Consider the following 25881-nt stretch of genomic DNA (forward strand, 5'->3'; position numbering starts at 1 on the left):
GATGATTTTGCTTTAAATTTCCAGTTTGAGTATATTTGTGAATTCAACTTTAATGTGTTTAATTTCCATTGAAAAAATGTTTGAATGGAATATTAGATTCAAACACAAACCCCCACAAAAACTTAAGTCCAGAGTACCTGAAAATTATGTTTTCATGAAAAACATAATGTTGAGAAGATTAAACAAAATTAAATATAAAAGGGTGTCTTTGTTCTTAAATTCTGGTGCTTGAAGGAAACTGAATTTAATTCGAGAAGAATAAGGGGGTTTGTGAAGATCTTGAGAGGGACTTCTCATGGTTTCAGTGTTGTCATGGGCAGATGACTTCTTTTGTTACGTACGGTTTTATTGTAATGCTTAATCCTAGTCACATTCTTGAGATTCACATACCATGCTGATGTTACTTATGATTAAGAACCATGATTATGATTTGTATTCACATTTATTTTTGGCTTACAAATAAAAGAAGAAGAAAGAGATAGGAACATATTCCTGAGTTAATGAATAAAAAGTGAAAAGAGAGTAAGTAGTAATTTACGTAAAGTGAAATGTGTAAGAAAGATTTCTTGAGGTTCTCATTAGTAAGTCAAGAATGGTATACAGTTAAAAATGAGAATACTCAATATATACATATATGATGCCATTGATGGGAAAAACAAACTTCCCAAGTAGCACCAACACTTTGGTTGCTATCTTTGTGAATAGGAAGGGGCATGTAAGCAACATAAAACTATTTAAGCATTAGATGTTCTCAGTGTAGGTGTTTATAATTTGTTTTGATATATTTTTTCCAGATAAGTCTCAGTGACATAAGGTACAAATGAGATTGCAATTCAAATAAAATGACATGTGAAAGATATTGCATGTTGTAATTGTGTTAACTCTGGACATCTATACAAATTAGTATATATCTTGGAGAAAAGATAAAACATTATATATGTGTGTGATAGTATAATCAAAATTAAAGCAACACTTCTCTGAAAGACATGTTCTGTTTTTCCAGACTATATATATTATGTTGCTGAAGCTTCTTTAGCATGAACTAGCTTCCAAAGATATTCTTCTGTAAAATTTTGTTCTGTTGCTTCATGTGAATTTTGTTCTGTTGCTTGGAATAAAAATTTATGTTTTATTTAATAGGGTTTGAGTGTTACTTAAGTTAAAAGTTTGGGGGAGTGTTAATCTAATTTTGTCAAACTTAAAAGGTATTTCTTATCGTGTGTGATATTATCCATACATTCTTTCTTTTTGTTTGAATTTTATTTTATTTTTTTATACAGCAGCTTCATGTTAGTCATCCATTTTATACACGTCAGTGTATACCTGTCAATCCCAATCTCCCAATTCATCACACCACACCACACCCCACCTCCCACCCCCTGCCCACCCCCTTGGTGTCCTTACGTTTGTTCTCTGCATCTGTGTCTCAATTTCTGTACTGCAAACAGGTACATCTGTACCATTTTTCTAGGTTCCACATGTATGCATTAATACACGATATTTTTTTTCTCTTTCTGACGTACTTCACTCTGTATGAGTCTCTAGATGCATCCATGACTCTACAAATGACCCAGATTGTTCCTTTTTATGGCTGAGTAATATTCCATTGTATATATGTACCACATCTTCTTTATCCATTCGTCTGTCAGTGGGCATTTAGGTTGCTTCCATGACCTGCCTATTGTAAATAGTGCTGCAGTGAACATTGGAGTGCATGTGTCTTTTTGAATTATGGTTTTCTCTGGGTATATGCCCAGTAGTGGGATTGCTGGGTCATACGGTAATTCTGTGTGTGGTATTATCCATATATTCTTAATATCTTCCTTTGCCCTTTTACTTCTTTTGAATCTTTATTATCCTTTTCCCTTTACAATTAAACTCGAATGGGTCATATATAATTGCTTATATTTTCAACCACTTGTTGGACATCTCCATCTAGAATACCAAAGGAATCTAAATATTAACAAACCCCAAACTCATCTCATTCCCTGCCCCATCCCCTAACCCCAGTTGTATGGTACCATAATCCCAGTCACCCAGATCAAAAACATCTGGGAGTTTTCCATTTTTTCTCTTTGTCTTATTTTTGCCTGTTCCTTCTGCACAATGTCTTAAATTTGTTCCCACTTCATTACCTCTTTGTAGGCCCTCATGCTGTCATCTAGACCTGTTCTACCAATAGAAATATACTACAAACCACTCTATAATATAAAATTTTTAGTAGCCGCATTAAAAGACCAAAAGGAAACAGTTAAATTGAATTTTTATATTTTATTTAATCCAACATATCTAGTGTATTATCTCAACATGTAATATTTTAGAAGAATTATTATTGAAGGATTTTATTTTTTGTTGTTGTTTTCATTGAAATCCGGTGTATATTTTACAAAGTACATCTCAATTTAAACCAGCCACATTTCATATGCTTAATAGTATGTGGCTAGTGACTATTGTCTCATACAGTATAGATCTACACTGTTATAAGAACTTTTTTCCAGTTTCCTGACTTTTATAGTTTCCCTTAACTGGTTCATTCTCCATATCACTGCCAAAGAAAACAAATTTGATCATCTCATTCACATGCTTTTAAAACTCTATTTTCTGATTCCTATAGAATTATTTTCTTATTCAGGACCCTTTACAGTCTGGTCCTAATACATTGTATCAGCTTCATATCCTGCTAATTTTTTCTTCCCCATCTGCATTGGCTTCTTACTGTTTCTTATAACTGTGTTCCCTCCATTTAGAATATTTTTTCCTTATACAGATTCCTACTCATTCTTGAAGACCAACTCATAAATCATCTACTCATTAAAGTCTTCTCTGATATCCTCAAAGTCAGTTCTACATGTATACAAAGATCTGTGTTTATATTTGTTATGAGCACTTAATCTATTTACATGCCCCTCTCTTACTGTTATGTTTCCCCAGAGCTTAGCACACATACTAAGTTTATAGTTTAGCATGCTTGAATTAATAAGCATATGTATTTGGGCTGCACGTTCATTCAGACAATTTTGTTTCTTTAATTTTTTGTCCTTTCAAGGGAAATGTGTAGGTTATCATTTGTGATGCCAGATTATCAGTCTAAATAGGTGATTTTGCTTTTTCTCACAGGTTCACATAAAAAGACAGTTGAGAGAAACAAATGACAAGAAAATTGAAAGCTCTTTTAAGAAACAGCTGTCCTGTCAGGAAAATTCTAAAAGCTGTATGAGGTTAGTGCTGAACTTCAGAAGTGGAATCCAACTGTGTAGAATCAGAAGATAGCTAGTAAAAAGAAAAAAAGTACTTAAAAAAATGAGGTTTTTTGTATTTAATTTGAGGTGAGGTTTAAATGTATTTAATTACTTTTAAAGCACACCCTTGATAAGTTAAGGAAGGACCAGCTGAAATCTGAGAATATAATTTATTTGACCTCTATCTTTGATGAATTAGTTTTTTTCCTAATTTGTTTTAGATCGATACTTTTGTACAATAAAAGTTACAACAGTGTAAAATTTCTGTAAAATTTTCTGAATGCTTACGCATTTTGGTACATATCAGAAACAAGTATGGATAAGCGTTGGTGCACAGCCCGCATTTTGAGTAACTGCTCTAGTATTTATGGACAGAAAGTAGAAAGTAACTAAAGATACAGTACAACATTCTTCATGAGACAGTTGTAATTGAAACTACTTATTATCTTTCTCATTTTGTTTCTCTGTGTTATAGCAGACACTTGCTACTGCTATAACAAATGTTTATTGTTTAAAAAAAATTTTAAACACGTTTGGATTTGTTTCATTAACTGCTATTGTTAAAACGTAATTGCCTAGAAATAGTACGCAGGTTTAACAGATATTAACATATTTTTGAATTAAATTGAATTAATAGTGTACTGGAGATTCATTTATTATTAATACTTAAAATAACTTGTTACAGTACATTTAAAATTGAAGCCCTTTTTGATCTGAAGTATATTTAGAGCTGTCCAAAAGTTGTCAAAGTCATAATTAAATCTATGATTCATTAGTACATTTCATCAGAATACTAATATCTTAAGAGAGTAAATATATTAGTTACCAAAACAGTTAACAATATTCCTTGAGATTTATTGAATCATGCAACTAATTTAGAACCCTGTAGCTCTTTAGAAGTTATAGACTTTTGGGAAGTTACAGACTTCTTTGGTAATCCTAAGAAAACTATAGACAACTACTATCCGAAAACATACTTAGAGATAAAAGTTTTTAGATTTTAAGGGATTCCTGGAACACTCTATTCAAGAGCCCACCCATAAAGCCAGTTAATAACTGCAGTAGAGCAAATTTTATTTACAGTTTCTTTTAATTATATCTGAGTCAGCTTTGAGTCTTCCATTTATGGTTATATAGTAAATAGCACATTTTTCCCAAGCATAGTGAAGAAATACCTTTTGCTAGCTTCATTATTGATTCATCTCCTATTCTTGGCTGTGACAATGTCATAGGTAGGCATTTTTTCAGAATTACCCAGTTCTCTTGGCTCGTGCTGAGAGTGCAGTGCTCATCATTGTATGACCTGTGATAGGGTCATACAGTGGGTCTAACAGAGCTGAGGTAGTCCACATGCTTAACTGTTTTTTCTCAAGGACTGTGGTAGAGGGATGGTATAGGGATGTAATGCAAAATACTAATGCAAAATAATAATTTGCTTTTGCTCACCAAGTCATACCCTTAATGATTTCTTCCAAGGTGGAAAATCTGTCAGCTGTTAGATTTTTACCGTACATTATTTTGGGAGTCTTTTGGATGTTTTTAGAATTCCTCTCATTCAATCTTATGTTTATGAGGCATATGCCTCATTTCCTGCACTTAGAAGATATCCCATTCAGTGTTGCCTCTCCCTTCTAAAGCTGTAAAACTCCTCTTTCTGATAGTTTCTCCCAGTTCCAGGGAAAGGGGTTGCAAGAGTGTTTTGTTTCTTGTTAGTGAATCTCCATTGCAGTCATTGGAGTGGCAGCTAAGTGGGGAGTCCAACTAATCATGCTTTCTTTGCTAAAATTTAAAACTCAGTGCATAATACTTTCAATTTGGTGGGCAGTGGATTGAAAATAAATGAGCAAAGTAACAGTTTTCTCTTATTTCATCTCTTTATTGGTGTTTACAGAAAAAAAGTCAAAAGAGAAGATCTATTAAGTGCAAAACTTTATGACTTGAAGATGATATACAGTAAGTGACTTTCTTACTTGTGTGTTCTACCTTTTTTTGTTTCTTACTTTAATGCTTGTGCCAAAGTTCTTGTAAGTAATATTTTGGCTTGGAAAATAGTCATGCACAGAACTCTGCTGAGCTCTGTACACTGTATTCAGTCCTACATAAACTGCTTTCATGGAGTCATTTATACTGTTTCCTGCCTTTTTTATTTTCATGCTCAGCTGTAAGGAGGGAAGGGGAGAGTGAATGTGTGTGTGTGTGTGTGTGTGGTTGGTGTGTGTGTGTGTGTGTGTGCGTGCACGCGCACATGTATGTTGGGAAGAAAAAGGAGAAAAGGATGTTTTCCAACTCCTTGGTTAGCAACCTACATTGTGGTCCTACTCCACTCATTAGTGCAGAAGTCCTTATGGGAACTGAGATGAAATACCTTGTGGGACAATAACTGTAAGCAGTAACAAGAGAAGCCTGTGACAGTGAGAAGGTAATTCATAGTTCCCAGAGGAAGTTGTGGTTTGGCTTTGAGCCACACTTTTAATTTGAAACTTTATTTGGAAATAAAGCATTTCTTACATATTTATCTAAATGAGCAGTTAGATATGCCTGTCTCTTGTTGTCTAGTGTATGGTTCTTTAATACAGGAAAGCTTTGCAGCAGGGCCTGAGAAAAATGGCACTATAGTGCTTTGTGACTCCTCTTTGGAGCTCAAGCGGTTTATTCTTGTTACAAAGAACAACTTACTATAGGCTAATTGTAAGCAGGGAGAAGTGAGCATTTATTTTCCAGGCCAGGTTATAATTAATTTCTATTTATAGATAGAAAGAATTAATGAATTCATCTTAAAACTAAATGATAATCAACTTCATTTTTTATACGTTTGAATACCAAGTTTGGCTGTTGTTGTTATTGGCTTTTTTATTTGAATTAACATGATCTCAGGATTATAGATAACCCCAGATTTACAGATTAATGAATGTCTGTCTTTGATAATTTACTCTTAAAGTGGAATTTCACTAAAAGGACTTTATGGTTAGATAAGCATTTTTCTTTTGTTAAAGAACTTTAGGTATCAAAACTTCTTTGTTTTTCTGTGTCATTGCTGTAGCATAGCATCCTTTTTAATGAATAGCCTTTGTTTGGTAATTCTAGGATCTGATGTAAAATTTACTGCTAAGGAAGAGTAAATGATGTTATAGATTTTCTCTAGATAATCTGGCCCATTCTCCCTATGATAATCTTAGTTTTAAGACTACTGTAATTTTCTTTAAGTATGTATCTCCTGCCTGGACTTATTTTTAGAGAGGAAAACATAGGCAAATCTTAAATCTATAGTGCTTCAGTATGGTGAAGGCCATTTATAAGACTCTTTGATTCATTTGGATTTGAGAATTTGTTTTACTATTCAGAATATGAAATACTAAACAAGTTTTCAGGGGACATGGTAAGCCAGTTGAATAGCTAATTTTTTTCCTTCCAATTTATGTATATAAATATATATATACATATATAAATTATGTATATAAATTATGTGCATAACTTATGTATATTACATATATAAATTATGTATGACATATACAACACTAAGTTTAAAGTGTACAGCATAATGATTTGACTTACATACATCATAAAATGATGACCATGGTAAGTTTAGTGAACATTCATCATCTCATATAGATACAACATTAAAGAAATAGAAAAAAAAATTTTTATCCTTGTGATGAAAACTCTTAGGATTTTCTCTCTTAATGACTTTCATGTATAACATACAGCAGTGTTAATTATATTTATCATGTTGTACATTACATCCCTAGTACTTATTTATCTTATAACTTGAAGTTTGTACCTTTTTACTTCCTTTATCCAGTTCCTCCTTCCCCCACCACCTGCCTCTGGTAACCACAAATCTGATCTTTTTTTCCATGATTTTGTTTGTATAAGTGATACCATACAGTATTTGTCTTTCTCTGTCTGACTTATTTCACTTAGCATAATTCCCTGTAGGTCCTTGCATGTTGTTGTAAATGGCAGGGCTTTGTTCTTTTTCATGGCTGAGTAATATTCCATTGTGTGGAATATGTGTGTGTGTGTGTGTATCTCACATCTTCTTTATCCATTCATCTATTGATGGACACTTAGGTTGCTTCCATATCTTAGTTATTTTTATTTTTTTTATTATTTTTTTTTTGTGGTACGCGGGCCTCTCACCATTGTGGCCTCTCCCGCTGCGGAGCAGAGGCTCCGGACGCGCAGGCTCAGTGGCCATAGCTCATGGGCCCAGCCGCTCCGCGGCATGTGGGATCTTCCCGGACCAGGGCATGAACCCCAGTCCCCCGCATCGGCAGGTGGACTCTCAACCACTGCGCCACCAGGGAAGCCCTCTTGGTTATTTTAAATAATGCTACAGTAAACATGGAGGTGCATATATCTTTTTGAATGACTGTTTTTGTTTTCTTCGGATAAATACCGAGGGATGGAATTGGTGGATCATATGATACCTCTAGCTTTAATCTTCTTTCTCAAGATTGTTTTGGCTATTCAGTGTCTTCTGTGTTTCCATACAAATTTTGGAATTATTTGTTCTGGTTCTGTGAAAAATGCCATTGGTATTTTGATAGAGATTGCATTGAATCTGTAGATTGCCTTGGGTAGTGTGGTCATTTTAACAATATTAATTCTTCCAGTCCATGAACATGATATATTTTTCCATCTGTTGGTGTTGTCTTCAGTTTCTTTCATCAGCGTCTTATAGGTTTCCAAGTACAGATCTTTTACCTCCTTAGTTAGATTTATTCCTAGGTATTTTATTCTTTTTGATGGAATTTTGAATGGGATTGTTTTCTTAATTTGTCTTTCTGATAGTTTGTTGTTAGGGTAGAGAAGTGCAACAGATTTCTGCATGTTAATTTAGATCCTGCAACTTTACCAAATTCATTGATGAGTTCCAGTAGATTTTTGGTGGCGCCTTTAGGATTTTCTGTGTATAATATGTCATCTGCAAACAGTGACAGTTTTCCTTCTTTCTTTCCAATTTGGATGCTGTTTGTTTCTTTTTCTTGTCTGATTGCTGTGGCTAGGACTTCCAAAATTATGTTGAATAATAGTAGCGAGAGTGGGCATCTTTGTCTTGTCCCTGATCTTAGAGGAAAATGCTTTCAGCATTTCACCGTTGAGTGTGATGTTCGCTGTGGGTTTGTCATATATGGCCTTTATTATGTTGAGGTGTGGTCCCTCTGTACCCACTTTATTGAGTTTTTATCATAAAGGGTGTTGAATTTTTTTTAAAAGCTTTTCTGCAGCTGTTGAGATTATTATATGGTTTTTACTCTTCAGTTTGTTAATGAGTATCACATTGATTGCTTTGTGGATATGGAACCATTCTTTCATCCCGGAGATAAATCCCACTTGATCATGGCATATATGATCGTTTTACTGTACTGTTGAATTTGGTTTGCCATTATTTTGTTGAGTATTTTTGGGTGTATGTTCACCAGTGATATTGGCCTTTAATTTTATTTTTTTGTGATATCTTTGTCTGGTTTGGTATTAGGGTTGCTGGCCTTGGAAACGTTACTTCCTCTGCAGTTTTTTGGAATAGTTTGAGAGGGGTAGATATTAACTCAGTGTTTGGTAGAATTCACCTGAGAAGCCGTCTGGTCCTGGACTTTTGTTTGTTGGGAGTTTTAAAATTTTGAATAGGTAATTTTTAATTATAGTTCTTAAAAAACGTATTTCCTGCCAGAAGGTTAACATTATCCAAGGCCTGTAACTTAATGCCATGTCTACTTATGTTAAGATGCCTGATGTCATTTGTTTGGTTTAGGATAGGCAGAATATTCTTTATACTTTATGAGTGGGTAGAACAAGAGTACTAATACCTATCATGTAATTATTAGCAGATGTCTTAACTGAACAAGTCTGGATTGAGTTGAAGGGTATTGGGTACTTACTGATTACCCATTTAGATTTTTTTCTGTGATGTTGCTTTTTACTTGTGGTGTTTAATACATCTTACTTAGACAGTTTTTCTTCTAGCATTGAGATAGATTATGTACCTGATGAAATAGCTTACATTTAGTTATCATGTTTAATGAAGATTATTCAGGTGTAAATTCTAAATCCATACTCACCACATACTCAGTATGAGAAGTTCGTACTAGGAGAGCAAAAGGGAATTGAGATGAACTCATTCATTCAACAGACTCTGAAGCAGCTCTGGACTCTTAGGGTTGTAGTAATGCACAAAAGAGACAAAGTGCTTGCTAACAGAGTATCTTTTGTGGACAATAAAGAGATAAATGTATAATATGACAGGTGTTATACGTGCTTCAAAGAAGAATAAAGTAGGGTAAAGGGACAAAGGATGATGACATTCTGGAGGTGATTATATAAGGCATCAGGGAAAGCCTCTTGGATTAGATTATATTTGAACAGCAATCTAGAATAAGTAAGGGTCCAAGCCATAAATGTATCTAGAGTGTTGCAGGAGAGGGAAGAGCAAGTGCAAAAGCCTTGAGACAGGAGCAATCATGGTATGTTCAGAGAATAGCATGGAGATCAGTATGACTAGAACAATTGAATTACGTAGATGGAGGAGGAAGAGTTAAGCCATTGGCTGGGAGGTCATTTAACGCCTCCTAAATGGCAAGCACTTTCAGGGATAGTATGGACTGACATATTATTAAAGGATCTCTGGCTGTGAAGGAGAGAATAGTTCATAGGAGGGCAAGGTCCTCATAGGAGGCCTGAGAGACTAGTTTGGTGGCTGTATTCCCGGCCACAGATTATGGTGGGTTGGGCCAGGAAGATATTAGTGGAAGTGGTGAGAAGTGCCTCAATTCTGTAAATGTTGTATTTCAGAGGTGAAATTAAAAGGATTTGCTGATGGATTGATGTGAGGTAAAGAATTCAAGGGTGAGACTAAAGTCCTGGCCTGAACAACTGTTAAAATGGAGTTGCCAGTTACTGAGATGGGGAAGGCCAATAGAATGTTTGGGATGGTATAATAAAGATTTCTCTTTTGGACATGTAAGATGCTTACTCTACAACCAAGTAGAGGTGCTCTGAAAAAATATGGATGTTTGCATGTCATATGCAAAAGATTTTTTCATCTTTAGATAGTTTTAATGGTAATTGGTTCATGTCGATATGTGAATTAGTGTTTGGCGCTTAAGTCATATTGATGGTTTCTTGCAGTTATCATTTCTTTCCCCACTCTTGAGTTTGGGCAAAAATGTTAATAAAGACCATGATCAGAAATAAGACTGGAAAGGAAGGTTGAGGCTGTCATAGATAGTTGAGCAATAAAGCTAAAATTTCTGCATATTATCTTACAAGGAGTAATGTTATGCAAAAAGATACCATTAAAGGTTTTTTTCCACTGGATTACAATGTGGTGAAACCGTTTTAGGAAAACTTGGTAAAAGTTACTCCAAAAAGATAGAAAGCTAAATATCTGTTTGAAAAATTCTAGAGCTGTCTCTTTTTTCTCAGGTTGTGTTTCTTTTTTGTCTTTATGACTCATTTAGTATACGCCTTACTTGATCAATTCTGAGAACCCTTCTTTTCCCCCATTGTAACATCTCTGAAGTAGGATTCTATCTTATCATTTGTCTTGTATGATCACTGTTGACCAAGCAGCTGCATAGTTGTCACTGCCTGTGATTGTATGAACATACAAAGTGCTGTCATTAAATCTGGAGAATAGATAGCAGAAACTTGGGAGAAGATCCATAGATAATCCTGGAATTTTCTTAACCCCTAGACCTCTAACTGAGAGAGAATTGGGGGAAATTCATCAGACACATGCGCAGCATTCCCGAGAAAGTCATAAGTTGGCTAATTCTATTAAGTACATACTTAACTGCAAAGGCCAGTATAAGAGGCCAGCACCAATAATTTAGTTCTTGTATGGATTTCCTGAAGAATCACCATTGTTCTTTATTTTTCTTCCAGCTTTATTGAGATAATAATTGATATATACAGCACTGTGTAAGTTTAAGGTATACAGCATAATGTTTTGAGTTACATACATCATGAAATGATTATCACAGTAAGTTTAGTGAACATCATCTCATATAGCTACATTAAAGAAATAGAAAAAAGTGTTTCCTTGTAATGAGAACTCTCAGGATTTGCTCTCTAACAACTTTGACGTATAACATACAATGGTGTTAATTATATTTATCATGTTGTATGTTACATCCCTAGTACTTATTTATCCTATAACTGGAAGTCTGCACCTTTTGACTACCTTCATCAATTCCCCCTCCTCTCAACCTTCATCTCTGGTAACCACAAGTCTGAGCTCTTTTTCTATGAGTTTGTTTGATTGTTTGTTTTTGAAGTATAATTGACCTACAACACTGTGTTAGTTCCTGGTACACACATAATGATTTGATATTTCTGTACATTTCAAAATGATCACCATGATAAATCCATTTACCATCTGTCACCATACAAAGATATTACATAATTTATTGACTGTATTCTCCACAAATCACCACTGTTCTTGATAGCATAGAGGATGATATCATGTGAAAAATGGTCATCAACAAACTTGGGTTGAAAAGTAATTCGAAAAAGTTGGATTTTGCATGTAAAGAAGTTTTATGAATGCCTTAACCAATTTATTATGCCTGTATATTCACTTTTATTAGTCAATTAAAAACTGTACCTAGGTCTATATTAGTTTCCTAGGGCTGCTGTAAAAAATTCATTACAAACCTGATGGCCAAAACAGCTGGGTGGTCAAAAACAGCTCTTTCAGTAATTCTGAAATAAAATTTCTAAGTGATGAGAAATCACTGTGACCCAACTCTGATGCAGAGATTGTGTTCTCCAAATAACATTTCCTAATAAAAGAACCAGGCCTCCTTGAAATAAATGACTGTTTACAGGTTTGAGATAGTAAATAAATAAGATGTGCCTAGAATATTTTTTTCTTAACAGAAGGCAAGGAAACTTTCAAAGCAGTGCTAGGATTGTAACAAGTCTCAAGAATCAACTAGATTGGGCTCCCTTTAGGCAAAAATGGAACAATCTGAGCATGAAGAGGATAATAACTTCAGTAACTGTCAAGGACAGTTATTGAAACCTGTCAGATATGTTTAAGTTCATGAGTTCATCATGCTACCTTGTAAGTAAACAAACACAAATTGGTCTATTTTAGAGGATGCTAGGAAGTTAACTCATTTTTAAAACCAATATATGAAAGGAAAGATACAAGCATCTACCTTGCCTTTTGTATATAAACTATACATCAAGGTAATTGAACAGGTAGTAAAGGAAAGTTTGTTTATTTTATTTATTTATTTATTTTGCGGTACGAGGGCCTCTCATTTCTGATTAAGAAATCTAACTACTAATTTATAAGACATACAAGAGACAGAGATGCGTGTTAAGTGACAAGGAGATGCAATCAACAAAATGTAGACCATAGACAAATGACCTGGTTTCTTCTGTCAAAAAGTTCCAAGGAGTTTAAAAGTGGGAAAGGGAACCTGTAGATTAAAAGAGACAAAAGAAAGATTCAACTAGTCACAGTTGGATTATTTGGATCCTTATTGTGACATGTTGTAAAAAGAAAGTAAAATATATATATATAAAACTTTAAGGACAGTTGGTGAAAATTGAACTTCAGGTGTGTGGTATTAAGGAGTTATTGGAGGTTTTTTGTTTACTTGTAATAATGGTATTAATGTTATTTTTTCCCCAAAGAACACTTATATTTTAGAGTTATTTACTGAAATAGTTGTGCATTAAAATGATATGTCTAGAATTTGTTTCAAAATGACTTGAGAAGGTAGTAGATAAATTAACAGTGGATGTGAATTAATAATTGTGGAGGCAGGGATATGGGTATAATGGAGTTTCATTATGCTATTTGCTCTATTTTGTGTTTGTTTGAAATTTTCTGTAATTAAAAAAAATGTACTATGAGAATTTAATTGGCCGTTTTCCCCTGATAGTGGTGCATAAAATAATTCAAGTTCTTACAGTTAACTTCAATGAAATAAAGTATATCAGCTTGTTTTGTGGCTTTTTTTTCTAGTAAGATTTTAAGTTGTGAATAGTTGTGTTTTCTGTATGGCATTTTCCAGGGTATCATACAAAGTGGTAATGGCAATTAAGTACTTAGTATTTGATTGTCCTTGGCTGTAGCTACCTGATGATAAAAGGTAACTGATCTATGCCTGTAACAGACAGCAAACAAACTTCAGAAAGCTTCAGTAATAAAAAGATGCGTGAAAATAAAAGACAATTTTAGGAAAGTAGTTTTCTCTTGAAGGCAAAGAGACTGAAACAAAGATTAAATAAAAGTAAAATAACTAAATGTTAACAGTTAAATCTGCCCTGTAGGTGTCATTTTTTGTACTTTATGGAATGTTCAAAATTGTTCATAATTATAAATTTTAAAACAATTTTAAAAGGCTGAATATCTTGGCCAAGATCACACAGTTGGAGCAGACAGAATTTGATCCAGTCTTCTGACTCTATGTCTAATGCCTCTTACCACTGCAGAATAATGCTAAAGTATGATATTATTAATATTACTCATCTTAAGCCTCTCACTTTGTGGTTGTCCACAAGCTTTGTAACTCAAATTATCATCTTTTTCTAATGGCTCGATATAAATAGCAGACTGCTCCCTACTTAGCAGACCAATTAACTTTGTAATTAACTTTATTTTGTGTTTCCTTTCAGAAATGTAATAGAGAACAGGTTTTGTTTTTGTTTTTTTTCAGGCTCAAGTTTATAAGTCATAACTATAGGAATAGAATCTTTAAGGGTTTTAACCTTTAATTTTCACATTGAGATTTCTTAGATATCATTTATTAACAAACTGCCTCATTAGAAGACCAAGAGAATCTGTAAAGTTACTTGTAATTGTCTCAAAGTTTAGAGGCAATAATGAACCTATCATGCAAAAGAGAAGCAACCTTGGACTCTTAAATGTAGGCATTTGATGACTGAGCAAGGAACTAAGATGAAAGTTAAGGTGAAGGTAGAGTTAGTGGGAAGTTGTGCAAATTAAGAACATTTTTATGTATTTACCTAGTTAGACTGAGCAGGAACCATGGTGCCCAAAGGATAATTTAAATTTATTTTTATGAAAGAACTTCTTGAGAGAATATTATCTGTCTTTTTATGATTGCTTGGCTAGATTTCAGAAGCAATGCGGTTTAGTGTCTTTAATTTTTTTCAAGTTTTTCGAAGTTTTTAATTGGGTGCCTGCCAAGTACTAGGCTCTAAGCTCAGAGCCTTTGTTATACTGGTTCGTATTGTAGAAAAAGATGTTGTCATGAAACATCTTTTGGGATATACTGAATTCAAAAGAATGAGATAAGCTTCCGGGTAAGCATAACAGATTGAGCACCTGTTTAATTCTCTTATCCCTCCTAGAACCCTATGGAAATGACCATAAAGGAATGAAAAGAAAATAAAAATTTAAAGCCAGAAAGATAAGAGAACTAGAGAGGAGGGACAGCAGATAAGAAATGTCCATAAAGTAGAAGCTTGAAAATGGTTGTTTGAGGTGAATGGTAAACTGTCTTAGCAGAAAGCTGAAGCCCAAACCTTTCATGGAGAGAGTGGGGTTAAGAATCAAATCAGTTCATGTACCATAGAACCTTAGTCTTGGGTCTGGGGGCCTCTATTATCTCTGAAAGCAGGTATATGCAGTTGTGCTGAAAAACAGAATTGGTTAAATTTTTTTAAAGGAGAAGTATATCCTGCAGATTACTGGCCAGTGTAGGGGAAGGAGTCTATGCAGGCAAAGACTGGAGGCTTACTCTCTAGAATGAGTGGTTGAACTAGATTAAACTGTAGCACACATGGGAGTAGAGGAAACAACAGTAAAGAAAGGGAAATTAAGTCAGATGTTGAGGCCTCTAGTTCTCTACCCATGATCATTTCCCAAAGCACTTGCAATCTTGCTTGTTCCCAAAGTGGGAGATAGAAGGTATCTTCCAGGATACTGTCTTGCCTAAAGGACTTGGAGATACTGCCATTTGGGTGTGTCTGAATGAAGCAGCCAGATCTGTGCTTGATCACCTTACAGTGAAAGCCATTGAAAGGCACTGACCACCCATCCACATCATCTTCAATCAGTATTTTAGTGTCCCGCAAACAATCAAGGATCACCAGAGATTTGAGGGAACCTCCAATATAATAGAGATCAATAAAGAGACAAAGGAAAGGAACCTGATAGAAACCCAGTGCTGGGAAACAGGGAACTACTTGAAAATTAATATCCTCAGAGATAAGATAAGGGATATTTCATCAGTGAGACAAGAAAAGACTAAAAAAAGAAAACTTTTGGAAATTTAGAATATTATAGTAGAAGTTTAAAATATTGAACGGAAGTGGAAGATGAGCTTAGAAACCTCAGAAAGTGGGACAGAAGTCAAAGAGGTGACAGGGTATTAGTTCATGAGGTTCCAGTACTGAGTACTAAAATTCCAGAAAGAAAAAATAAAAGGGAGAAATTTATCAAGAAAAATACAACAAAAGAAAATTTCCCAGAATAGTAGAGTATGAGTATCCAGATAATTAATCTAATACCTAGTAAATGAGGAAAGAACTATACTAAGTGCTTTATAAAATCCTAGAACTCTGCATATAACAATATTTGAAGAGCTTCTAGAGAGAGAAAATAGACCATGTGTAAAAGAATGTTGTCAGCAACAACAGATGGAGCAGTGGAGCACTGCCTTGAAAATTCTGGGGAAAACAATTACTAACCTAGAAAATTCTGTACACTACCAAACCATCAGTCAAGTGTTAGGGCAAAATAAAGACATTCTCAAATACATAAGAGCTCAAAAATTCATTCTCACACATCCTCTCTTATAATTATACTGGAGGATATGTATGTGTCACTTAATGAGAAAGTAAACAAAGGAACAATGTGAGATTCAGAAAATGAGTTCCTAAAAGAAACAGAGAAAGGAGAAAAATAATAAAATGAGTTTTGACCCAGGAAGAAAGGGTATCGTGACAATGATGGAGGATAGTCTCAGAATGACGGTTGAACAGCAGCGTTTAGAGAGTTGTCAGTTCAGATTGGAGCAAGACAAAAGAAGAGTATTTCCAAGAGAGTGGGGAGCAAACTTGATGGATGAATTGATGTATTTGAGTGTATTAAGAGGAGATTTTTACTTTTGTTGTAGAGTTAGCTAAGTTAATGATAGATAATATAATTAAAGAAAAAACAAAGCAGTCATTATCCCTAGGAGAAGCAAGAAGTTGTACAAGAAAAGTAATCGTAATTCAGTACATGGTTCAGCCGAGAATGTCTGTATAGTTATAATTATGTAATATTGCTTATGTCCAATGTTGATATATCAAAAGAACATTAGGGTAGAGGAGCAGAAGTCTTTACCTTCTATAGAAAAAAAAATTGGAAAATATCTGAAACCAAAAAAATCAAGGTAGAGTAAGCATGTTATTTAGAAATAAAGAGGTGAAATATGAGAGGAGACAGCTAAAGGATTTGATGAGTGCTTTGGTGGAGCTGAAATCAGGAGTGGGGATTGCTGTAGTTTTTTTTTTTTTTAATAAGTTTAGAAATGCTGTTTGACTTCTTGAAGTATGTACATGCATTACTTTGATAAAAATTAAATGAAAAGATGTATCACTGCTGTCCAAAGGATAGATTAGTAGAATGAACTTGTGAAATGGTCTCTAGGAAACCACAGTTTAGATAAATCCACCATTGGAGCTGCTCATAATCACCTGAGAATTACCCAGAAATATGTGAAATAGCTTTTGGACGAGATTTTCATACTTAGCATTGGCCAGAAAACTAACAGTTCTTCCCACAGAGAGCATTTCATCTGTGGTGGCTTCTTGACATAGGCTTCCAAGTGAAGGAATGCTGTGTCAGCAGTACGTACTTACTCAGTATTGAGTGAATGAAACCTGAATGAGAACAGCTTAGCACCCTTTGGGCGTAAAAAATACTGTGTAGCTACAACACAGCAATTCTCAGTCTAGTTGAAGGAAATTGTTATTTCTAAGAATGTGGCTGGGTACCTATCACACATTTTTATTCCTGGCTTCTTTAACCACTTGAAAAAGTCAGTATCATCTTTTAAATATACATCAAAGGGTAGGAAAATAAGTTCCTGGAACTCATCCAGCACCCCTCTCCCCAGCATGAAATTTCATTTGTTACAGCAGTTCTGGGTGGGACATGTGTGAAGGATGGATAATGGCATGAAACCATACAGCTGTTATGTAGTAACTTAAAAGGAAATTAGTATGTTATTAAGTAGAGAGTAGACTGTTACCAACTGGACTGACAGAAGAAACCCAGAATACTTACAATCTTGCAGTGGCAGGAAACAGGCCTCCCAGTCAGTCAGGTTGATTTACTTTGAACAGAGTTAGTAGGGCCTTTGTGAGACAAGTTTGGCTGGAGATTGAAAGACCAGTTGTTGATTGTACTGTAAACTTTTCCCAGAGTTCTGAGGAGAGAGCAGTGGCAGTACCAGCAGCAGTTTATTGCAGACAAGTGTATTGATAGGTAGAGATGACTAATAACATAGGTTTGATGATAAAGAAAACCAAGAGCAGTAATCTATAAAGATGTTAACACAATTTTTGTGGTTAGCAGAAACTATTCCTCCTTTATCTTCCTTAACTTGGAAGTATGTATCCATAGAAATAAATTTTCAGATGGGACAGGTAAAACCAAAAAATAAGTCGTAAGCAATACAACCAAAAACGTTGCCATAGCAGAAAGCTGTTTTAATCAACACTTCTACTTTTCCTAATTCTATAAAGTTTGAGGAGGAAGGGGGGAGGGTACTTAATTGAAATTGGTGACCGTGGCCAAATGGTAATTTATGGTTGACAAGGGCTGATGGCCCCAGTTCCCCTGGTCAGCTTCTACTTGAGGTGAGTTAACAGTACCTGTTGTTTAGGTCATAACTTGAAAGGATATATTAAGTGCATTATTGATATTAAATAATTTGACTTCTTTTATATGCTTTTCATTATAGGACGGTTTAAGTTTGCACATGGTGCCAGAAAATATTGACTAGAATTTTAATACTTAATACTCCGAGCATAGCAATTTTACATGCTTCACTAGTTCTCTGTATTGCGCCCTCTTATATTTTCCTTTTGTCTGTGGCTTAACAAGATAAAATTAGCATTAAAAAAAATTTTATCAATGCAAGTACTGCTATTTTAAATACAACTTGTCTACACATTTTAACCTTCTCTTGTCAATATGCCAGTATCAATACTCGTTTAAAACCTTTTAAAATAAAAATTAAGGCAAGATCTTTTTGTGTCTTTGTACAGGAAACTCTAAACACAGTGAAATGGGAGGAAAAGAAAATGCAATAATAAAGACAAATAAGGTTTGTTGAAATAAAGAAAAATATTTTTCTTAGATTAATAACAGTTTATTATTGTTTTGGTACATAACTCTAGTGCCTCATGTATATCAAAATATTTAAATATAACTATTGGGTGGGCCAAAAAGTTCGTTCGGGTTTTTCAGTACGATTTAACAGAAAAACCTAAATGAACTTTTTGGCTAACCCAATATTACCTACCTATTATGGAAAGATTTTGTTTGCTGTAACACCAACCTCTCTTTACTTTTCTAGCCTCAAAGATCAAATCCGTGTACAAATCAGTGCTTCAGAAATTTTTTCTCCAATATCTTCTCTTCTAGTAGTCACACTGGGGAATCTGCTTTTACCAGTACAGCTTACTGGTTAGTATTTTCTGCTTTTAATTTATGCTTTTTATATTTGATATTTTAGTTATTAAAGTTAACTTTTGGTAGAAATTTAAACTTGGCTCAACAAACATTATGAAAGCACCTTGTTTTATGTTCTTGTTTCTTTTGGCAAATAAAGGGAAACCTGTTACTTTGTGACCCTCTGTTATGCAGTGACTGCCTATGCTAGTGGTCTTCCTTTTCCTTAATAATAAATTTAGTTGTTCTACACAAGGTTTTTATGTGACAGAGAAGTAGGCTAGTTGTTAAATGATGAGGGAAGTACCTAATAAAGCAGAACACTTTCAGAGTAGACTCAGTCATCTTTGAATCCTTTAGTAACTGGCATTATAGATCGTGAGTAGATATTTGTGGAATTTGAAGATTAAGTTGGAGTTTTAAAATCCCATGGAGTTGGTTGAATGAACGAGACAGATTAAGATTGTGATTTAATTTTAGAGGTTGGCAAGTTACCCAAAGAAAACAATTACATCCGAGTAGCCTTTTGAAAAACCGAACTGTACCCATTTTTGGTTACAAAAATAACCATGCCTTCCTTTACTTTCTTCTTTCGTCTTACACTTAGCTTCAGGTGGCAACTATTGCACCTAGAATTCTGGCTGGAACTGCTTGCTGCAACTTTGGTTCATGGGATAGAAGTAGTGTTGCTTTTTTCTCTCAATAATAAGGCTATTCGTCTGAATTGACTTTTTAAAAATTCTGTCAAGATAGAAATTCAAGTGTTATTTTTATGAATCAGATTAGTACAATTTAGATTTATAATATAAAAAATTTAGGAATGAGTTCATTTTGAAAGTTTTTAAATAGAAAAATGTTCTTTTTTTAAAAAATGTGATTTATAATGCTAGGTATAAAAACTTCTGCTATTTATGGTATAACTCAGTTGTTATTCTGAACTTAAATATTTGGAATTCTGATGAGGGTCTAAAATTTATCTTTTAGTACAGAATTTATAGAAGTCAATGAAATCAGTGCGTTGATTAGGCAGAAGAGACAGGAACTGGAATTGTCATGGTTTCCTGATACATTACCTGGAATTGGAAGGTAAAAAAAAAATTGTTTACTAAAGTGTCTGCATGCTAACATGTGCATAAGATATCATTAATAAGGCACCAGAGGTATCTTATTCAATGGGTATGTTTCTAAGAAAGTTTTGTTTAATTCAACTTTGGTGTTTCAGTTGCCTAATGAAAAGCCCCTATTTAAAGAACCCCTTGAAAAGTAAAGAATATTTTATTTATTTGTTTAATAAATGTAGATATTTGATTACTTTAACAGGGAGAGCACCCAAATGATAAGATTCATTATTAGTAATAGCATTCAGATCTTCCATCCTTCTTCTGTCTTTTTCTCCATTCCAGTCTTCCCTGTGTGCTATTAGCTGAAGCACTGATTTTATCATGACACTTCCCATCTCCACAGTGTTATTCTAAATCACTACTTGATCAAGTCCCTACTTTGCCCTGACATTCATGACTTTCTATAATCTAGCCCTTTCTCTCTTAGTTTTTTCTGAAGCTATTAACACATTGGTAGGTACACGATGTATACTTAAATCAGGTTCCTATGTAAAGACCAAGTTCCTTGCCAGAGTTTTATATTCATTCCTGTAACATACTGTAACTTTTAGATATCACTGTAATACAGTTCTGCGAAGGGCCTTCACCCTCTAGGAATAACAGTGGAACATAAGTAAAATTAGAAAGTCCAGATATGTATAATATGAAACCTTAGAGCTGTTTTCTTTGTACATGTGCAAGTTGCACATTGTTCTTCAAGCTTCTTTCCTCCTACTCCAGAATCTCACCTTCGACTGGGTGAGATAGTCTTTTGTTATGAGACCTGACTGAACAAAATATGAATCAGAGTAGGAAGAAGCTGAGGGTGGATTGGTTGTGAGTGAAGAAACTTTGGCGTCTTAGCAGGTCCATAGAGACCCTGGGAACCTTGAAGAGCCGTCATCCTCAGATTGAGGGATTTTAGAATATAACATAGCAGTAGACATCAGGTGGTTTTTTTCCTTTTTAAAAATGTATTTATTTTGATGTTTTTGGCCTTGATATATGCTGTAAAAACATAAAGAAGTCTAATAAAGAATGTGATAAACATCCATAATGTTTATCACATTCAAAATTCAAGTGATGTAGTTTTACTTTCAGTTTTTGTTACTTTTTTTAAATGTATGAACTGATTCCCCTTTGACCTTGATAATTTCTTTAAAGCCTGATTTGATTAACTCGACTAAATTATCTCTTTGGTTGCCTGGAAGTGGAGGGGGGCTGGAGCAAGGGGCATGAAGGAGCTTTCTGGGATGGCGGAAATGTTCTATTTCTTGTTTGGGGTGGAGGTTATACAGGTGTATACATTGGTCAAAAGTCATCATACTGTGAACTTAAAATCTGTGCATTTCATTTGTGTATTTTATTTATCTGCATTTTATTATCCAAATTTATTATTTTTTAGAGTGGTGGGAAGAAAAGGCTAAAAAATTTTTGACAAAGTCTTGCATTAACTTCTTTAAACAAGAAACAACTGTTATGTATTAAGTTGCCTTTGATCTCCCTTTGCTATTAATTTATCAAAAAACATGCTTTTAAAAGGTTTTCTGTTTTGTTTTTGTTTTTTGCAGCCAGTTGGTAACCATCTTTGAACAATGAGTAACCTTGAGCTTACATTTTTAGCTATTTGGCAAAAAATAATTTAAGCACCCTGTATTTTAATGTCGCTAACCTGATTTGGAAAATTAGTACCTTTAAATTGCTGGTTTAATTTTTAAACCATTTAAACAAAAATGTCTTTTTTTTTGAATTTTCAGAATTAGTTTTATACCCTGGAATATTGAAACAGAAGTGCTTCCTCTCATCTCCTCCTCTGTGTTGCCAAGAACTATTTTTCCAACAAGTACCATATCTTTAGAAAATTTTGGTAAAGTTTTTGAAATTCTTTCTAGTTTAAAAAAAGTTATTAGCCTCTTTCAGTCTCATAAAAAGAATGAGTGTTGATGACTTAGAAAAAGTGTAAAATAAGGTATAGATAGTAAGTCCTAGATATTTCTATAAATATTTGTACAGTGACTTGACTTTAAAATTGTCCCAACTAGAAAATTCCTTTTAAGAAATTACAGCTTCATGACTTTGAGGAACTGATTAGAAGTCTCCTTTCTATTTAGGGCTTCAATGTTCAAACCATAGATCTTTAAAGTAATATCTCCTATTAATTATGAACAAATAGTTTGAGTCTTTACTATTTGTGGATAGCTGTTGTCTCTTGCTTTTGCCTAGTGATTCATTAAGCAAATGGCAGTTATCAGACGAAACATATTTTCTTTTGTTGTTTTCCCTATAAAATTGCCCACATGGATTCAAATCTTGGGATAACTCATTTTAGTAGCACTAAAAAATTGGTATTACTCAGGTGTCAGTAGCTATGCATTTATTTATAATTTGATTCACAAGTATATTTTGTTTCACTCTGTTATAGATGTCTATTTTATGCTAAAATAAGCTTAAGCCAAACTATTATCATTTTTTGAAACATACACTTTTTACTTTTTAAAAAACATGTATTATTAGGTACTTCTTGCAAAGGATATGCATTAGCACATACTCAAGAAGGAGAAGAGAAGAAGCAAACTTCTGGTACCTCAAACACCAGAGGATCAAGACGAAAACCAGCAGCAACACCTCCTACAAGGAGATCTACACGTAACACGAGAGCTGAACCAGTCAGTCAGTCTCAGAGGTCCCCAGTATCAAATAATTCTGGGTGTGATGCCCCAGATAGTAATAATCCATCTGTAAGTGTTTCCTCTTCAGGTGAGTCAGAAAAGCAAACAAGGCAGGCTCCAAAACGGAAGTCTGTAAGAAGAGGAAGAAAACTACCTTTACTGAAGAAGAAACTTCGGAGCTCTGTACCTCCCCCTGAAAAATCATCTTCCAGTGATTCAGTAGATGAAGAAATAGTAGAATCTGACATACCACCTGTGTTAGAGAAAGAACATCAATCAGATGTAGAAAGTAGTAACACTGTGCAGATAAATGTAGAAAATGAGTCTGCTAATGGCTTGAGAAGTTGCGGTGAGCCAGTAGAAGAAAGTGAGGAACATGGTGAGACCCATGATACAGAGGAAAGAGTAGAATCTGTATATTCTGAATCTGGTACCCAAGATCCTCCTGTGCTAGTTGGAGAGGAGGAGGAAATTCAAAAAGTTGAGAATACAGGTATAGAGGCTAATATGTTATGTCTGGAAAGTGAGATTTCTAAGAATACTTCTGAAAAAGGAGGTGACCCATTGGAAAATCAAGACCAAATAGCTTTACCTTCAGAATCAGAAGTAAAAGCTGATGGATGTACAGATCATCTTCCAAATGATTTTCTTACATGTTCAGGATCTGAAATCGAAGTACACCAACCTATATCAAGCCTAGGTGAGATCCCTGAGAATGCAGAGTCAGCGGTTAATGAAGACAACTTTATGGGGAGTCCTATAGTAAAAATTATTGATCATAAAGATTCTACAGTAAAAACAGAACATCTTATTGACAGCCCCAAATTAGAATCTTCTGAGGGTGGAATTATACAAACAGTGGACAAAAAATCTATTGAGAGCTCAGAGGTTCATTTGCTTGGGCATGTTGAAAATGAAGATATAGAAATAATTGCAACATGTGATACTTCAGGGAATGAAAATTTCAATAGTATTCAAGACTCTGAAAACAATTTATTAAAAAAAAATCTTAACACCAAATTGGACAAATCTTTCGAAGAAAAGACTGAATCTCTGGTTGAACATCCCAGATCTACAGAATTGCCTAAAACACATGTTGCACTGATTCAGAAGCATTTTAGTGAGGACAATAATGAAATGATACCTATGGAATGTGATTCATTTTGCAGTGACCAGAATGAATCTGAACTCGAACCGTCTGTAAGTGCTGATGCTAAACAATTGAATGAAAATTCTGTGGAGCACAGTTCCCAAAAGAATATGTCATCTTCTGGTCCTTCAAATGAAAAGGTTGAAACTGTGTCTCAGCCATCTGAAATCCCAATAGATACGATAGATAAAGCCAAGAAGCCTCGTACTCGAAGATCTAGATTTCATTCTCCATCTACAACTTGGTCTCCCAACAAAGACACTGCACGAGAAAAGAAGCGGTCTCAGTCTCCATCTCCCAAAAGAGAAACTGGAAAAGAAAGCAGGAAGTCTCGATCACCATCTCCCAAGAAAGAATCTGCAAGAGGACGGAGAAAATCTCGTTCTCAGTCCCCAAAAAAGGACCCACGAGAAAGGAGGAAATCTCAGTCTCGATCTCCAAAAAGAGATAGCACTAGGGAAGGCAAAAGATCTGAATCACTCTCCCCAAAAAGAGACACTTCTAGAGAGAACAGAAGATCTCAGTCAAGACTGAAAGATTCCTCCCCAAGAGAAAAATCCAGGTCCCGGAGCAGAGAAAGAGAAAGTGATAGAGATGGGCCAAAGAGAGATCGAGATAGAGAAAGGAGAACCAGAAGGTGGTCTCGGTCCAGATCTCGTTCTAGGTCACCATCAAGATCTAGAACAAAAAGTAAGAGTTCATCATTTGGTAGAAATGACAGAGTCAGTTATTCTCCTCGATGGAAGGAAAGATGGGCAAACGATGGTTGGAGATGTCCACGAGGAAATGATCGATACAGAAAGAATGACTCAGAGAAACAGAATGAAAATACAAGAAAAGAAAAAAATGACATCAGTCCAGATGCTGATGATTCAGATTCTGCTGACAAACATAGAAATGACTGTCCCAGTTGGGTAACAGAAAAAATAAATTCTGGGCCTGATCCGAGGACCAGAAATCCAGAAAAGTTAAAAGATTCTCATTGGGAAGAAAATAGAAATGAAAATGCAGGGAATTCTTGGAATAAAAACTTTGGTTCAGGTTGGATGTCGAACCGTGGTAGAGGTAACCGTGGCAGAGGCGCTTACAGAGGTGGTTTTGCCTACACAGATCAAAATGAAAACAGGTGGCAAAACCGAAAACCCCTCTCAGGGAATTCAAATAGTTCAGGGAATGAGACTTTCAAGTTTGTGGAACAGCAGCCCTATAAACGGAAAAGTGAGCAAGAGTTCTCATTTGATACACCGGCAGATAGGTCGGGGTGGACATCTGCATCTAGCTGGGCTGTGAGAAAGACTCTGCCAGCAGATGTACAAAACTACTATTCACGACGAGGGAGGAATTCTGCAGGTCCACAGTCTGCATGGATGAGGCAAGAGGAGGAAACAACTGAACAGGGTAACGTGTTTATTTACCAACACTTTTATTTGAAGAAAGAGATTATAAATTTAATACCTTATTTATATGAGTTGAAATAATCCCTATTTATAGTTTTATGTTAAAGTGAATCCCAGTTATTTACAAGTCACTTTGTATTGTATAATAGATATACACTTCAATATTTATTTTCTTTTTCCACCCCATGCCTGCCCCAGACCTTGCCAAAGACATAAATATTTTAAGTATAATTTGCTACAGTAGAAGAATTTGAGATAGTCCTATGCAGGATTTAAATTCTGTTTCATTTATATCAGATGTGTGCACTTGAAATTTTTTTTTAACGTTTTATTTGAATTCTATTTATTTATTTATTTATTTATTTATTTATTTATTTATTTATGGCTCTGTTGGGTCTTCGTTTCTGTGCGAGGGCTTTCTCTAGTTGCAGCGAGCAGGGGCCACCCTTCATCGTGGTGCACAGGCCTGTCACTGTCGTGGCCTCTCTTGTTGTGGAGCACAGGCTCCAGATGCGCAGGCTCAGTAGTTGTGGCTCACGGGCCTAATTGCTCCACGGCATGTGGGATCTTCCCAGACCAGGCCTCGAACCTGTGTTCCCTGCATTGGCAGGCAGATTCTCAACCACTGTGCCACCAGGGAAGCCCTGCACTTGAAATTTTTTTTATTGTTT

At 34.9% G+C, this 25881-nt stretch overlaps 1 protein-coding gene across 8 annotated transcripts in view; it reads left to right on the forward strand.

Moving 5' to 3' along the window:
• SCAF11 (SR-related CTD associated factor 11) overlaps window positions 1–25881 on the forward strand; it is a 71192-nt gene that overhangs the window by 41749 nt on the left and 3562 nt on the right. For all 8 annotated transcript variants that reach the window (XM_073788787.1, XM_019934564.3, XM_019934566.3 and 5 more), the window contains 7 exons: window positions 3118–3218; window positions 5131–5192; window positions 18489–18547; window positions 18800–18909; window positions 19879–19980; window positions 21752–21861; window positions 22509–25211. In XM_073788787.1, the coding sequence (XP_073644888.1) occupies window positions 3118–3218; window positions 5131–5192; window positions 18489–18547; window positions 18800–18909; window positions 19879–19980; window positions 21752–21861; window positions 22509–25211 (3247 nt within the window). The remainder of the gene's footprint in view (window positions 1–3117; window positions 3219–5130; window positions 5193–18488; window positions 18548–18799; window positions 18910–19878; window positions 19981–21751; window positions 21862–22508; window positions 25212–25881) is intronic.

This window comes from Tursiops truncatus, chromosome 11, assembly GCF_011762595.2.
Source record: "Tursiops truncatus isolate mTurTru1 chromosome 11, mTurTru1.mat.Y, whole genome shotgun sequence".
Classification (NCBI taxonomy): Eukaryota; Metazoa; Chordata; class Mammalia; order Artiodactyla; family Delphinidae; genus Tursiops; species Tursiops truncatus.